Source organism: Crocuta crocuta, unplaced genomic scaffold (genome assembly GCF_008692635.1).
Source record: "Crocuta crocuta isolate KB4526 unplaced genomic scaffold, BGI_CrCroc_1.0 scaffold205, whole genome shotgun sequence".
In the NCBI taxonomy this organism is placed as follows: Eukaryota; Metazoa; Chordata; class Mammalia; order Carnivora; family Hyaenidae; genus Crocuta; species Crocuta crocuta.
In genome coordinates this window covers 1,797,155-1,810,804 of record NW_027530644.1, presented here as the reverse complement: position 1 = coordinate 1,810,804, position 13,650 = coordinate 1,797,155, and the positions used below count along the sequence as shown (strand labels likewise).

At 37.6% G+C, this 13,650-nt stretch overlaps 1 protein-coding gene across 2 annotated transcripts in view; it reads left to right on the top strand.

The window, feature by feature from the left end:
- DST (dystonin) overlaps positions 1-13,650 on the top strand; it is a 503,880-nt gene that overhangs the window by 317,468 nt on the left and 172,762 nt on the right. For both annotated transcript variants that reach the window (XM_077769079.1, XM_077769080.1), the window contains exons 10-16: positions 3,510-3,622; positions 3,715-3,821; positions 6,225-6,344; positions 8,455-8,550; positions 8,633-8,760; positions 11,860-11,953; positions 12,263-12,417. In XM_077769079.1, the coding sequence (XP_077625205.1) occupies positions 3,510-3,622; positions 3,715-3,821; positions 6,225-6,344; positions 8,455-8,550; positions 8,633-8,760; positions 11,860-11,953; positions 12,263-12,417 (813 nt within the window). The remainder of the gene's footprint in view (positions 1-3,509; positions 3,623-3,714; positions 3,822-6,224; positions 6,345-8,454; positions 8,551-8,632; positions 8,761-11,859; positions 11,954-12,262; positions 12,418-13,650) is intronic.

Below are 13,650 nucleotides of genomic sequence, written 5' to 3'. Positions count from 1 at the left end.
ACTTTTGGCTTTACTCTCAGTTTCATCTTACAGTCTCATCTTGATTTTATACCCGCATATATAATTTGTAGTTATCTTCTTCTTTAAAAATTTGTTTTATGCTTATTTATTTTTGAGAGATGAGAGAGAGCACGAGTGGGGGAGGGGCAGGGAGAGGGGGACAGAGGATCCAAAGCAGGCTCTGGGCTGACAGTGGAGAGCCCAGTGGTGGGCTCAGAACTCATGAACTGTGAGATTGTGATCTGAGTCAGATGCTTAACTGACTGAGCAACCAAAGTGTCCCTAATTTGTGGGCTTTTTTTGTGTTTTCTTTGTAAGCTGTCTTTAATCATTTGTGGAAAAAAAGGAGGATAAAAATGCATGTTTTTAAAAAGTGCTTTCTATGAAGATTGAGTCATTCAGAAAAGATTACATTATCCCAGAATAGTAACACAAGAGTTAGAATGGCCCTTTTCCCGTAAAAGACCAATATATATTATTTTCAGTGGCAGAGTATTACATTATACGACTTTGAAAGGTTTGCAGAAAATAGGGACATTAGAAAAAATTAATGCAATATAGGAACACAGTTACTGCCTTGTACCTGTTTACAATGTAGTGTAGACTTGGGTTTGTCATACCGAAGATGGAAACACAATTTCCTATTAGAGTTCCACAAAAAGGATATCTTAAGCTGAAATGAAACCTTTGGACTGAAAATACAAACCTGTAGGTGGAAAATAGCTAAAGTTTTAAAAGGTTATATGATCCCAGTGAGCCTGTAAAGAAGGAAGATAGATAGGTCACAGCACAAGCCTCTTCTGGAAGCTCCAGACAACTACAGAAAAGGCAGCGTGGAAGACTGAAAATGACCGATAGTTAGGAGATGAGCTCGGGGAGGGATAGGATTTTGGTTTTACAATTTGTTTTCCTTTTTTGCTTCTTGCTTAATTAATTTTGTCTACTGCAATCTTTTAATAGAGGAATGCCACTTCGTTTTTTGTTCCATTAAAGTGTTAAATATCATGATAAAAGAGGTGACTTATTCAAACTCAGTGAATTATATAGCTGCCTTTGTGCTGAAATGACTATGTCATTCTGAAGGAAGTTTTATGTTTTATTCTCTTAGTCAAAAACTTGGTTCTTCAATGACTTTATTCATTCCCACTGGGATTACTCACTGTTTACTTTCTTGCTAATGGCAGGGTTCGTATAACAACGTGCCCATTCTTGTTGGGAGATTTGGCGAACCCAGAAAGGCTGGTTTTTATTTCTTCAAAATGTGTGAACTTTATGGAAGCAAAACAGTTTTTTGAACTTTAGATATTTGTTATTGTCTAGACTTAAGTCCACCTGTTTAATAATCTTGAAGTTGGCAGATTCTTTAAAATGCTTCTACGGGAGTAAAAATGTTACTAGAGGTATGTCATTTACCTCTATTGTTGTCAGTAGATTTATTGTTCCAATAATAAATGTAGGATCACTTTTAAGTAATCATGTTGGTGCATAAGAAAAACATTAACGAATCTCCTAATAATTTCCTGGAAAATAGGTAGGTAGGTCATGGCAGCTATATTTCAAGGTTCTGAACACTTTCAAAGTGCTGTAAAACTTAAGTAGATTTCTTTGGAGGTCGGCTTTCTCATCGGATAAAAAGAAGACTACAAATTGTTGTTTACCTTCCTAAGATTAAGAGTTTTTCATGTTAACAGCTTAAAAAGTGGTATTCAAAGTAAGTTGCATTTCAGGCCTTCCCCATGATCTCTGAGACCTCCCACTCATTCTGCAGTTCCCAAATGACTATTCTGAGGAAACCAGAATGTCTGTGGACATTGTTGAGAGTCAGCCTCAGAACTTGATAAGCGGGTTCTTAGTGATTTTCAGGGTGGATACCACTCTTTCTGAGCTTTATAGTTTCCACATTTGTTTTTGCATTCTTTTAATGCTTTGCTTTTGAGATGAATATTTCCTGACTAGCTTTTGGCTTTGTGTTAATTTTCCAACTACCACATTTTGCCGCTATTTATACAAGGAGTGTTTGGGAAGTCTTTCTCTTTCTCTGTCTTATATAGACAGAGATAGCTTTAAAGTATCTGTGTGATTTAGTGTAACCTGCAAGTCTCACAAATTAGAAAGAGTTCAAGTCTGCTCTATGAGAATGTGTGTGTGTGTGCGCGCGCGTGCTTGCACAAGTGTGCGTGTACACAGGCATGCACATATGATGCTTGTGAAGATATAAACAAGTGCTTATTTTAGTCTTTCATTTATGATTCAAATTACTAATTAACCAAGCTACTTACCAACTTGCCACAAGATAATTTATTGAGTGTCTGCTAATTCTATGTCACTCTTGGTCTCAGCAGAAGGATAAACTACAAAAGTTTATTAATACATGGTTCTTGCTGACTTAGAGTTAGCCAGTTGTGAGAAGCAAGATGTGCCTGCACATTAAACAGTGAATTAATAGGGCAGGGAAGTATATGATTATTCTAAAGACCAAAGTGACTAGCACAGGCCCAGGAGTGTAAAGAGTTGAGGGAACAGAAAGAAAAATGAAGGTTGGGAAGATTAGTGAGGGCTTCACAAAGGATGATAGTGCTCACGAAGATGAGTGGACAGTGAGAAGACAGCAATCACAGGAAATAGCATCCTGTCCACTGAGCAGTGGATGCCATGGAAGCAGCATTGAATTCATCATAAACCTTTGTGTTTGAGGAGAAACTGAGAGGATGCGTTGGAAGGATGCTATTGGAATAGTAGAGTTAAGATTGTGAAGAATTTGTAGACTTTGTGAAAGTTATCAACTTTTTATTTTTTTTAATGTTTTTTATTTATTTCTGAGAGAGAGAGATAGTGTGAGTAGGGGAGGGTCAGAGGGAGAGGGAGACACAGAATATGAAGCAGGATCCAGGCTCTGAGCTGGCTGTCAGCATAGAGCCTTACGCGGGGCTCGAACCCACGAACCGTGAGATCATGACCTGAGCTGAAGTCAGACGCTTAACCGACTGAGCCACCCAGTTGCCCCTAAAGTTATCAACTTTTTATAATTTCCTTGCTACACTTAGTTTTGGCACACAAAATTTTCTTTTTTTAATTGAGAGAGAGAGAAAGAGCGAGGGAAAGCACATGTGGGGGAGGGGCAGAGAGAGAATTTTTTTTTAGTTTATTTATTTATTTTGAGGGAGGAAATGCAGAAGCAAGCGGAAGGGGGGCAGAGAGAGAATTCCAAGTAGGCTCTGCACTGCCAGCTCAGAGCCCAATGTGGGGCTCAAACTCAAGAACTGTGAGATCATGCCCTGAGCCAAAATCAGGAGTTGGACACTTAACTGACTGAGCCACCCAGGCGCCCCAGCACACAAAAGTTTCTGAGAAAAGTAAGCATTGTTAACTATTTGATGAAAATCTCTGTATTTCAACAAAGGCTTAGTATTAGTATTTGCAGAAATATTATGTAAATAGATAAACAGGTACATGTAATGCTGAATTGGCACATGAGAAAACTTAACTAATTACAGTGAATTTTTTCCTAGGCCGGACCTGATAGACATGAATACTGTTGCTGTTCAAAGCAACCTTGCAAATTTAGAGCACGCTTTTTATGTAGCAGAAAAAATTGGAGTTATAAGACTTCTGGATCCTGAAGGTGAGTTGTTCTGACTAGATGTAGACTGGCATGAAAGTCTGTTCAAAAGTAATCTGTCAACATTTTGAAATAATTTATGTGGCTGCTTTTAGATGTTGATGTCTCCTCACCTGATGAAAAATCAGTAATAACTTATGTGTCATCTCTCTATGATGCATTTCCCAAAGTCCCTGAAGGTGGCGAAGGTATTGGTGCAAATGTGAGTATTGATTTTTCCATACTAGAAGCTGCTGATTCAGTAATGACCAGTTAATGACCAGTTAACTGAATTCTTTGAAAGAGCTTTTTACAGTATTTATAATGTGAAAAATTCTTTAAAGAAGTTGAGTTAAGGGGTGCCAGAGTGGCTTAGTCAGTTAAGCATCTGACTTTGGCTCAGGTCATGATCTCACAGTTTGTGGGTTCCAGCCCCACATCAGGCTCTGTGCTGACAGGTAGCTCAGAGCCTGGAGCCTGTTTCGGACTCTGTGTCTCCCTCTCTCTCTGACCCTTCCCTGCTCATGCTGTCTCTCTCTCTCTCAAAAATAAAAACGAACAAACAAACAAACCCATTGAGTTAAGATGCTATTTGATGAACCAGTACTGTTTGCATTTTCATGTCACTGTTCTACCATTATAATTAAAGCACAACTCAAAAAAATGTGTTCTGTGTCATAAAATAAGCTATTTATAGTTATATATTATTTTATAAATAAAAACTCGCAACCACTTAATTTTGGAGTTTTTCCTTTTTAACTTGATGCTGTTTTATATTTGCTCTGTTTGATATCTTTCTGTATCTGCAGAATATTTCACCTCTGAGATCACTTTCAATGTTATTAACTCTCATAATCTCATGAAATAACTTCGCTAGGAATTGTTTTTCTGATTTAAAGGTGATATCTAGAGGAAGGTTATTTGATTTTGCCAAATTAACAAACTGCTTCATAAGCAGAGTGAAGTGTGGTACAGGGAGCTTTGGGCTCCTTATTAATCCACTGTTTCCCAAATATTTGTGTAATTTGGTTCAACTGTGCATTCTGTACTGGTCATAGGAACATATACCGAGGCATCTCTGGAAGAGGATAGGAGACCATCAGATGTTGTACATTAGAGGATGAGCCCCTTCTCCCTGGGTTTCTCCCCTTTCCCTTGCAGATGCTTTTTTTCCTAATTTACTTCAAAGATTTTGAAGCTGATCTTTTTCACCTCTGTGTGCTCTTGTTTCTGGACTTATTTCCATTCTCTTTGCCCTGATCTTTCTCTCAGAGGTTTATACTCTTCTGATCCCTGAGTAACTTGCTCCCATGCTCATCCTCTGCTGCGACGTCTGCCAGCAATTCAGTGTCGAGCGCTGCTTGAGAATGTTTCTTGTGGCCATTCCTTGCCGTATCTTCTCCCTGACTTCCCCTCCTTCCTGACTGTTACTCCTTACTAGGATGACAGCTTTTCTACACTTTTCTGTCTCTGTTGTTTTTCTCTCCCATCAGCACCACACAACGTCACCAAATTGATCTTCCTAAAATCTGATGTCTTTGGCTTGAAAACGTTCGGTGATTACGTATGGCTTGTTAGGCAAAGACCAGTCTAGATATTCTGACATTGAAAATTCTGCATATATTAATTCAGAGTACCTACTTTTTTAACTACAGTGTTTCAACACAGACTGTTTGCTGGTAGCCAGGACATTACTGGTTCAGAATCCTACTCACTTGGGGATTCCTATTTTTTTATCTCTTCACTCCCTCCCCCTCCCAACACGCCCCCCCCCCACCCCAGCTCCAACACTTACTGGTTGTTACAGGGACTTGCTCTCCTAAGAATCCCTTGGTGATCGTTTTGAGGCACATGTATGATGATCTGATTGTTATCTCAGCCTTTATCCTATACTACTGTTTCAGTTATTTCAACACTTAATTAACTACTGCTTTTCATTTTGCTTAACTGTTTATATTATGACTCTCCTGCCTCCCCATCTAGACAGTAACTCTTTGATAAAAGGTATTATGTCTTAAAGTATTAAATTCTTATTCCAACATGTAGCATAATGCTTTGCACGTAATAAACACTTGTCAAATACTTGTAATTGAACATAGGTGACGGCCTTCCAGTTTCCTCCATTTTTTAAAAAAAGGTTTAATGAGTAATCCTACCATATACATTTCCTATAGTTTTTATTCCTGTCTACTATCCTATGTACTCTATAGATCATTGAGTTTCAGCTATACAGTGGATTTAGACCTAGAAAGGCTGGCAGACATGACAGCTAATCAGGCTTGCCACGCTCTTACTCCCTCATCTTGGGTGCCAAAATGATCACAGTGTTTCTTCCTGCTGCATTTGGATGCAGCCTCAGAAGCCTTCTTAACATAGTGCCCCAGGTAGCCCCCATCTCTGGATCTGAAGTGGCACTCATTAGGCCAGTCTTTGTTGTCAGATGTCAGTAGCATGTTTTCAAAGCTGTTTATGTGGGTCTGGGTGAAAAGTGAGAAAACACTGAGCTGGTCCTGACTGACTGGTTTAAGGATGTATACATTCACAGAATGACCTTTGACTACATTGTGTTAGATATGAATGTTATTATCTGCAGACATAGATCTTTTCTGTTATTTTATTGTTCCAGGATGTTGAAGTCAAATGGATTGAATACCAGAATATGGTGAACTACCTCATTCAGTGGATTAGACACCATGTGGCCACGATGTCTGAGAGAACATTTCCTAATAATCCCATAGAACTCAAGGTCTGTGTCACTGTAGAAGTTACAAAGGATTGAGTTGATTATTAAACTTTTAAATAATGTTATAACAGTTCCCTAATTTCAGAAGTTCAAGAAAAATCGCCCTTGGCAAGCCACTAATAAGTAGGCAATTTTAAATTTATCCATCTCCCATTACTCAGAGAAAATGGAGGTAAACATTAATAATTAAAACATAATAGCAATAACAACTTAAAGAAATTTATAGTCCCTTAGCTTTGAATTGTTGAGAGTAATAAAATATAATTTGAGAGACCCTGGAACTGACATTGCCCAGTTGTTTTTGGTGCATGGGGAGTGCTGGGAGCCCACCAGATGGCTGAAGCAGGAGGGGCTCTGGGAAGCTGGTACAAGTTTAACCATGGATGGGATTATGCCTGTGGTTAAACCCTGTTAAAAACTGCTATAGAGGCTTCTTTTTGTAGAGCAAGAAGCACATACTGTATTTCACCATGAAATCAGAAATACATACCTGACTTCCAGTGTAAATGAATCCATTTAGTAAGACATTTGCTGCTCCCTAAAAACAAGACCAACTCTCTGAGGCAAATCATCCTAGAAATATAAAAGAATTATAGATATGTAAACTTACTGATGAGTATCATCTCGTTTTGTATACTTGAATTTGTAATAACAAAGTGATCTGCTTTATTTTAAGAAATGGATAATGTGAATATTAACAATAAAGTCTTAATTCCTTGAATTATAGGCTTTGTTTTTTGATCAAACTAGAATTGTAAAAACTATAATAAGCCAGGGTGGGTCCTGTTAAAGTTATTCATCGTGTTCATGCATCCATACAGAACATCTGTGGGACAGTTTTTATTCACATTGCCATGGGGAATTTGTCCTTGGCACGAAGTTACTTGGCATGTGTTGATATGATGCTTTTTAAGTGTTCTGAAGCTGTTTGTGTGATGTCTTCCTTTGTGGATGCAAGACTTTCCAGGGCCAGAGAGATGTCCCCCTTCTTTCACCACAGCTGCCGGAATGGTGGTTAGCTCATAATGGCATCCTGAGCTTATTTTCTAGTGGATGTCCTGAAACATTGCATTTTGAGTTCAAAGGAATTTTCAGATTTCAAGTTCAGCATATTTCCAAATGGATTCCTATTGTCCAGACACTTGGTTAAATTTGTATTGGCTTCTGATTAATGCAAATTCTTAAAGTTTTGAAAGAAGTTTGAGTGGCTACACAGATTACTTGCTGGTGCCTAGGAGAGCACATGATACATGGGCAAAATTTCATGGGGAAATGCCAGTAATTTCATTCACCAGCAAAGCATCAAGTGGAACCCTTGAGAAATGTGGCTGCCTGAAGATTTATAGGGATTTTTTTTAGAAAAACAACATGAATTAAAATGAAATAATTTGTATATACTTATTAATGTGGATATGTTTTATCTATATAATTTTTATGAAGGTCCTTTTTAATAGTTAATTTAAGAGGTTTTCAAATTAGTATCTACAAAATAGATAATTTAGTTATGTAGTTGATACTTCTATAATAATAGCTGCAACTAATAACATCTATGTTTGTTTATTAAAAGATCTGTTTAACCTGACCATCAAGTTTAAGTACTGTGAGCATTGGATCATTCCAATGGGACATTGGACCAAGGGTTAGCCCTGTCTATGTGATAAGAGTTCTGTTTTTAAGGATAGATCCATAATACAGAAGAGAACATTTTTTTCCTTTTGGGAATTGCATCAGATTATTTTTCCAAAAACTAAAAACTAAAGTGCAGCATTTGGAAAGTGAATCTTTTAAAAGATAGGTTTTTCTTGTTTGTATGATGAGAGATTTTTAGTTAAAGCCATATTAAACACTGCCATGACTTATTATTATCCAGATCCCTGCATGGCACATGTTGAATCACGGCTCACGTCAGTAATCACACCCTTGTCAAATCTTGCGTATTGTAACCTAGTCGCCAACTAGCTGGGAATTGATATTGTCCTCAAGTGTCAGTGTTATAAAGGAATTTCACTAAATGCATATAACACAGTAAGTGGCATTTGAAGTGGTAATACTGTGTGGTAAAGAAAACAGGTCTTTGCAGTTTGGGCCTTCATTTATTTTCTTTTCATTTTAGGCACTTTATAATCAGTATTTGCAGTTTAAAGAAACAGAGATTCCACCAAAGGAGACAGAAAAATCAAAAATTAAACGCCTATATAAATTATTAGAGGTAAGCAGGAATTTCCTTTCCTAAGCATTAATCTTTATTTTTTTACATCGTTGCTTCATATTAAATTTTTGGTTTTCTCAAGATTTGGATAGAATTTGGACGCATCAAACTACTTCAAGGTTATCATCCAAATGACATAGAAAAAGAATGGGGGAAACTCATTATTGCCATGCTCGAGAGGGAGAAGGCACTTCGACCAGAAGTAGAAAGGTAGGCCGGAGATGTTTTCTGCCATGGATATCAGGTTGGGTGGGGGGAGGTGTCTCTTTGTTCTTAAAGAACTTAAGTTTTGGAGCCAGGCAGACCTAGGACCAACATTTATATTTTTGGTTGACTCTGCAGGTCAACAGTTAACTTACTTTGTTTCTTGTTATATTTTTGCCAAGGTCCTCCTTCCATGGGGCAATGGAAGCCAGACTCTAGTCTGTCTCCATTTAAAGGGCAGCAAAGTGGCATTTAGAGAACACTCAGGATATGCTGGTCCAAATTCCAGCTTCTACAGATGCATTTATTCCATGAGATCATCACTGACTCTATCATTCTGTCTCTCCCATTACACCTAGTTGCCTGCGAAAGCACTGCTTAGTCCTTAGGAGATGTTTGTTGAGTGGATTTGTCTCCATTATAGTACTTCCCTCACAGCCTGACTGGGGAAGGGAACTGTGAACTCCGCAGGGGCTGGGCCTCACAGTATAGGCCTGTGCGGTCCAGCGCACCTCTCTGGCCTTCTCACTCCACACCCTCCTTGCTCCCTGCCGTGTAGCCACACTGGCTGTCTCTCAGGAGGCCTGATGTGCCAAAGTCCCGCCCTCCTCCATACACAGGATCTTTGCACCATCTGTTCCTTTGGCAGGGAAGTCTCTTTCATCCTCCCTGTCTCTTCTCACTCCTGATCAATCTCAGATCCCTGCTTCAGTGTTACTTCCTCATGCAAATTTCTGTGGTCTCCCAGGTTGGTTCAGATGTCTCGGTTATAACTCTCATATTTACATGTATTGTACCTTCATATCTCAGTTGTAATTTTATATTTTTTTCTGTGATTGTTTGAGTAAGGGCTGCCTGTTCATAGTTACAAGCCCCAGGAATGTAGAGACAGACTTGGTTGTGCTGTCTTTTGTGTTGCCAGTGCTTAACGCAGTGCCTGGGACACATGGAGGCACCTAGTGTACACAAGTTCTTTATGTCCCACACGTGACTCCCACGTTGTTGAAATAGGAAAGAATAATTCATTGAAGATATGAGAGCAAGGCCAACTTGTCAGTCACTTATTAAATTACTGATTACAGTCCTGTTAAAGTGTAATATTTTATCTCCATAACTGGATCTAGATCCAAAATAAGCTTGAAACACCCAGATGGACCTTTTATGGAAGAGATAATTGTGGGTGATTAAAATTATACACTAAAGCTAATCATCTGAAGTAATGGAAAAGTGTGCCTCAGAAAGGATATGGAGTAGATTTTTAGTTGCCAGAGTAGTAGACGGATTTTAATGCAGTGGTTAAGAGTTCAAGGTCCAGGAGCTAGTCAATTGCAGATTAGATTTTCAGCTTAACTTGCAAGCAGTGTAATCTTAGACAAGTTAATTAACCTCTCTAAGCCTAAATTTCCTCATTTATAAACAGGATGTAATAGTACCTACCACATTTGGTGTTAATGAGTATGGGGTGAGGTCATGCATATAAAAATGACGAGTTAATTTCCTGGCACGTAATAATTGCTTAATAAATGCTAGTGCTACTGTTATTATTTTGACTTTTCTGTTTACTAACTATATTTGATATGATAGTCTCAAATTTCTCCTTTCTTGCCATCTGAAAAGAAAAATATCTGCCTTTAAAATGGAGAAGCAGCAGTTTTGCTTTGTAGTGTTGGGAGTCTGAAAATGTTCGATGAGCTTGGGTGGGTAAATGCCTTCATTTTTCTTGATGCAAGTTTTTTGGCATTAACTATCAAACCAAGTAATAACCATGTGGCAAAGAGTGTGTAAAAGATAAATGGGAAAGAACCCTTGTTCTTTTGCCACATAATAACCTATAGAAAGGAAAAACAAGCACAGACAAGTTGAATTTGCCATCATTGCATTGATATTCTACTTTAATGTTTTAGCATTATTTATTTATTTTATTTTTCTTTTTTTAAAGTTTATTCATTTTTTTGTTGAGAGAGAAAGCGTGAGTCAGGGAGGGGCAGAGAGGGGGAGAGAGAGAGAGAGAGAGGGAAAGAATCCCAGTCAGGTTCTGCACTGTCAGCATGATGTGGGGCTTGAACCCATGAACCGTGAGATTGTGACCTGAGCCAAAGAAGGAAGTGTAATAACTGAGCCACCTAGGCTCCCCTACTGCTTTGGCTTTTAAAAATATAAAAAAATAACAGTAGTAAGATTAAGTAACATTCTTGAGAGCATGTCATGTAAAAAAAGGCAAATGGATAATTTTCCAGTTAATTTAGCCTAATAAACAAATGACATGGCAGTAAAAATGGAAATGTACTTTGTTTCTCATCAAACTCGTTTGTATGTGCTTCTCAGTACAAGCTTTTAGCCGGTACAGACAGACCTGACCCTTTACAAAAGTCAGGCTGTGATTGAATATTTGTATTTTTAAGCTGGTGATTGGTATTGCCTGAATAACCTTTACTAGTTTTACCTAGGCTTCAGTGAGAGGCATCTGAGTTGTTTTTTAGGTGGCTGCAGTTGGATGACTCTTGATGAAAATATTTGGCAAATTGTTTTCAGTGACGCCCTGATGAGCCTGCCTTGTCCATGCTTGTAGAGTTTTCATGCAGGCTACAAAAGGCAAACCTCAGCTAGCAAACACGTGGCTTTAGGCGAGATTCTTTTGAATAGTTACCAGCATATTATTTGCTGTATGTTGAATATGCAAGTTGGAGCGTGTTTAAGGAGCTATTAAAGCTGTAGCATTTAGCTGTGGTTTTCACCGTTAGAAGTAGAGCTTTTAGCAGACCTTCCACTTTTTAGTCTACTTTTAATGGTCAAAGAAAGAACATCGTTTCAGGAATAAAAATGCACAGTAGTAGTTACAGCTACCGTAGCAGTGATTCTGTGTTTAGTAACACGACTAGCACTCGAACCAGTCTTGATTCAAATGAAAACTTTCTCTCAGTTAATTGTGGTCCAACTTTGATCAACTCCTGCATTAGCTTCGGCAATGAATCCTTTGATGGACACAGGTATCGAATCATCATTGTAGGATTGTGTTTTGCTTTTGGTGGGGAAGAGTTTTTCAGGGGTGGTAAAACTCTGGACTTCAAAGGGAGAGGCTTTAATTTATTTTGTCCTTTCTTTTAGGTTGGAAATGTTACAGCAGATTGCCAACCGAGTTCAAAGGGACAGTGTCATCTGTGAAGACAAACTGATACTTGCCCGAAATGCTCTCCAGTCTGTAAGTTAATTTCAGGAGCCTTTGGGGTTGTGGTGGAGGGGTCTGTGCCTTTGAACTAAAAATGTTTGTGTAAGATTTAGTTGATTCACGGTATTGTCTTCTACTGAAACTTATAGTTTGTTAAAGATTGTGATTGCTGTTTGCTCTCTTGAGGAACAGTGAGCAAAGAGAAAGCATATTTTTGAACCAAAAGGGAAAACAGAAAAGACCTAATAAATAGCTTTGTATTCCAGTATTTTGAGTTTTATATGTGGGGCTAGTTTGGAAACTTGTTTCATAGAATTAATATTGAGTTCTTTTAAAATACAGGATTCTAAAAGATTAGAATCAGGAGTACAGTTTCAGAATGAAGCAGAAATTGCCGGGTATATACTTGAATGTGAGAACCTTTTACGCCAGCATGTAATCGATGTACAGATTCTTATTGATGGAAAATACTACCAGGCAGATCAGTTGGTACAGAGGTGAGATTGCTACATACTCTTACCTTATCCTTTTGTGTAATCACTTCATGGGCACTTGTGATGCGAATGCAGAGTATGGCAGTTTTATGAAATATCTTTCTTATGCTCTTTTCAATTGAAAATGTGTGTCCCCTTAATTCAGGTATATTTTGAGATATTAAATAGGTATTTGTTTTTCAAAAATAAGTAATAGAAAAATATTTTATAGTACGTATAATGAATACTACAGTAACTAACATTCTTAAGGTTAAAATATTTGTATGACATTTGAGAAAGGGAAAATATAAGAAAAGTATCCTTTATAACTCATTTTTTTAAGTCATCTATTTATCCTGTCATGAAAATGTTTATAACAAAATGTTGGAAAAAATATATAAATATATAAAATTCTGTATCTCTGAGAAGTGGGTTTGCGGGGTTAGGGATGGAACACTTGCAGATTGTAGACTATATATATTATAAATATACATATATGCGAGGCATATAAAGCAAAAATTGTAAATGATGCTTTAACCCAGTGATTTCATTTTTAGGAATTTGTAATAATTTTAAATATAGCAGATATATAAATAAATAAATATAGAAAAAATCTTTTTGTTCCTGTCAGAAATATTTTATAATAACAAAATTTGGAAATATCCTACATGTCAGATAATAGAATGATCACAATATAGTGCAATAATTTTTTTCACTATAAAGACTATATGATAACATGAAAAGTGCTTATAGTACAAAGTTCAGTGAAAATAATAGTGATGCAAAATTTTGTCAATATGATTACAAGGACTTTTTTTTTTTTGAGAGAGAGAGAGAGAGAGTGAGCACATGCAGATGGGGAGAGGGGCAAAGAGAGAGAGCGAGAGAGACTCTTAAGCAGGCTCCACACCCAGCATGGAGCCCATTGCAGGGCTCGATCTTAAGACCGTGAGATGATGACCTGAGCAAAAATCAAGTCAGACGTTTGACTGAACGACCCAGGTGCCCTATGACTTTTTTTAAATAGACTATTTTTTGGAGCCATTCAGGTTTATAGAAAAATTGATTGGAAAATACAGAGTTTCCATATACCCCTTTATATCCCCCCCATTACCAATTATTAATATCTTGAATATAGTGTGATTCTGTTGTTACAAGTGATAAGCCAATGTTGATACATTACCACTAACTAATGTCCATAGTTGGCATTAGAGTTCACTCTTTGTGAAAAATGCCTTTTGCATTATAGTTTATCTC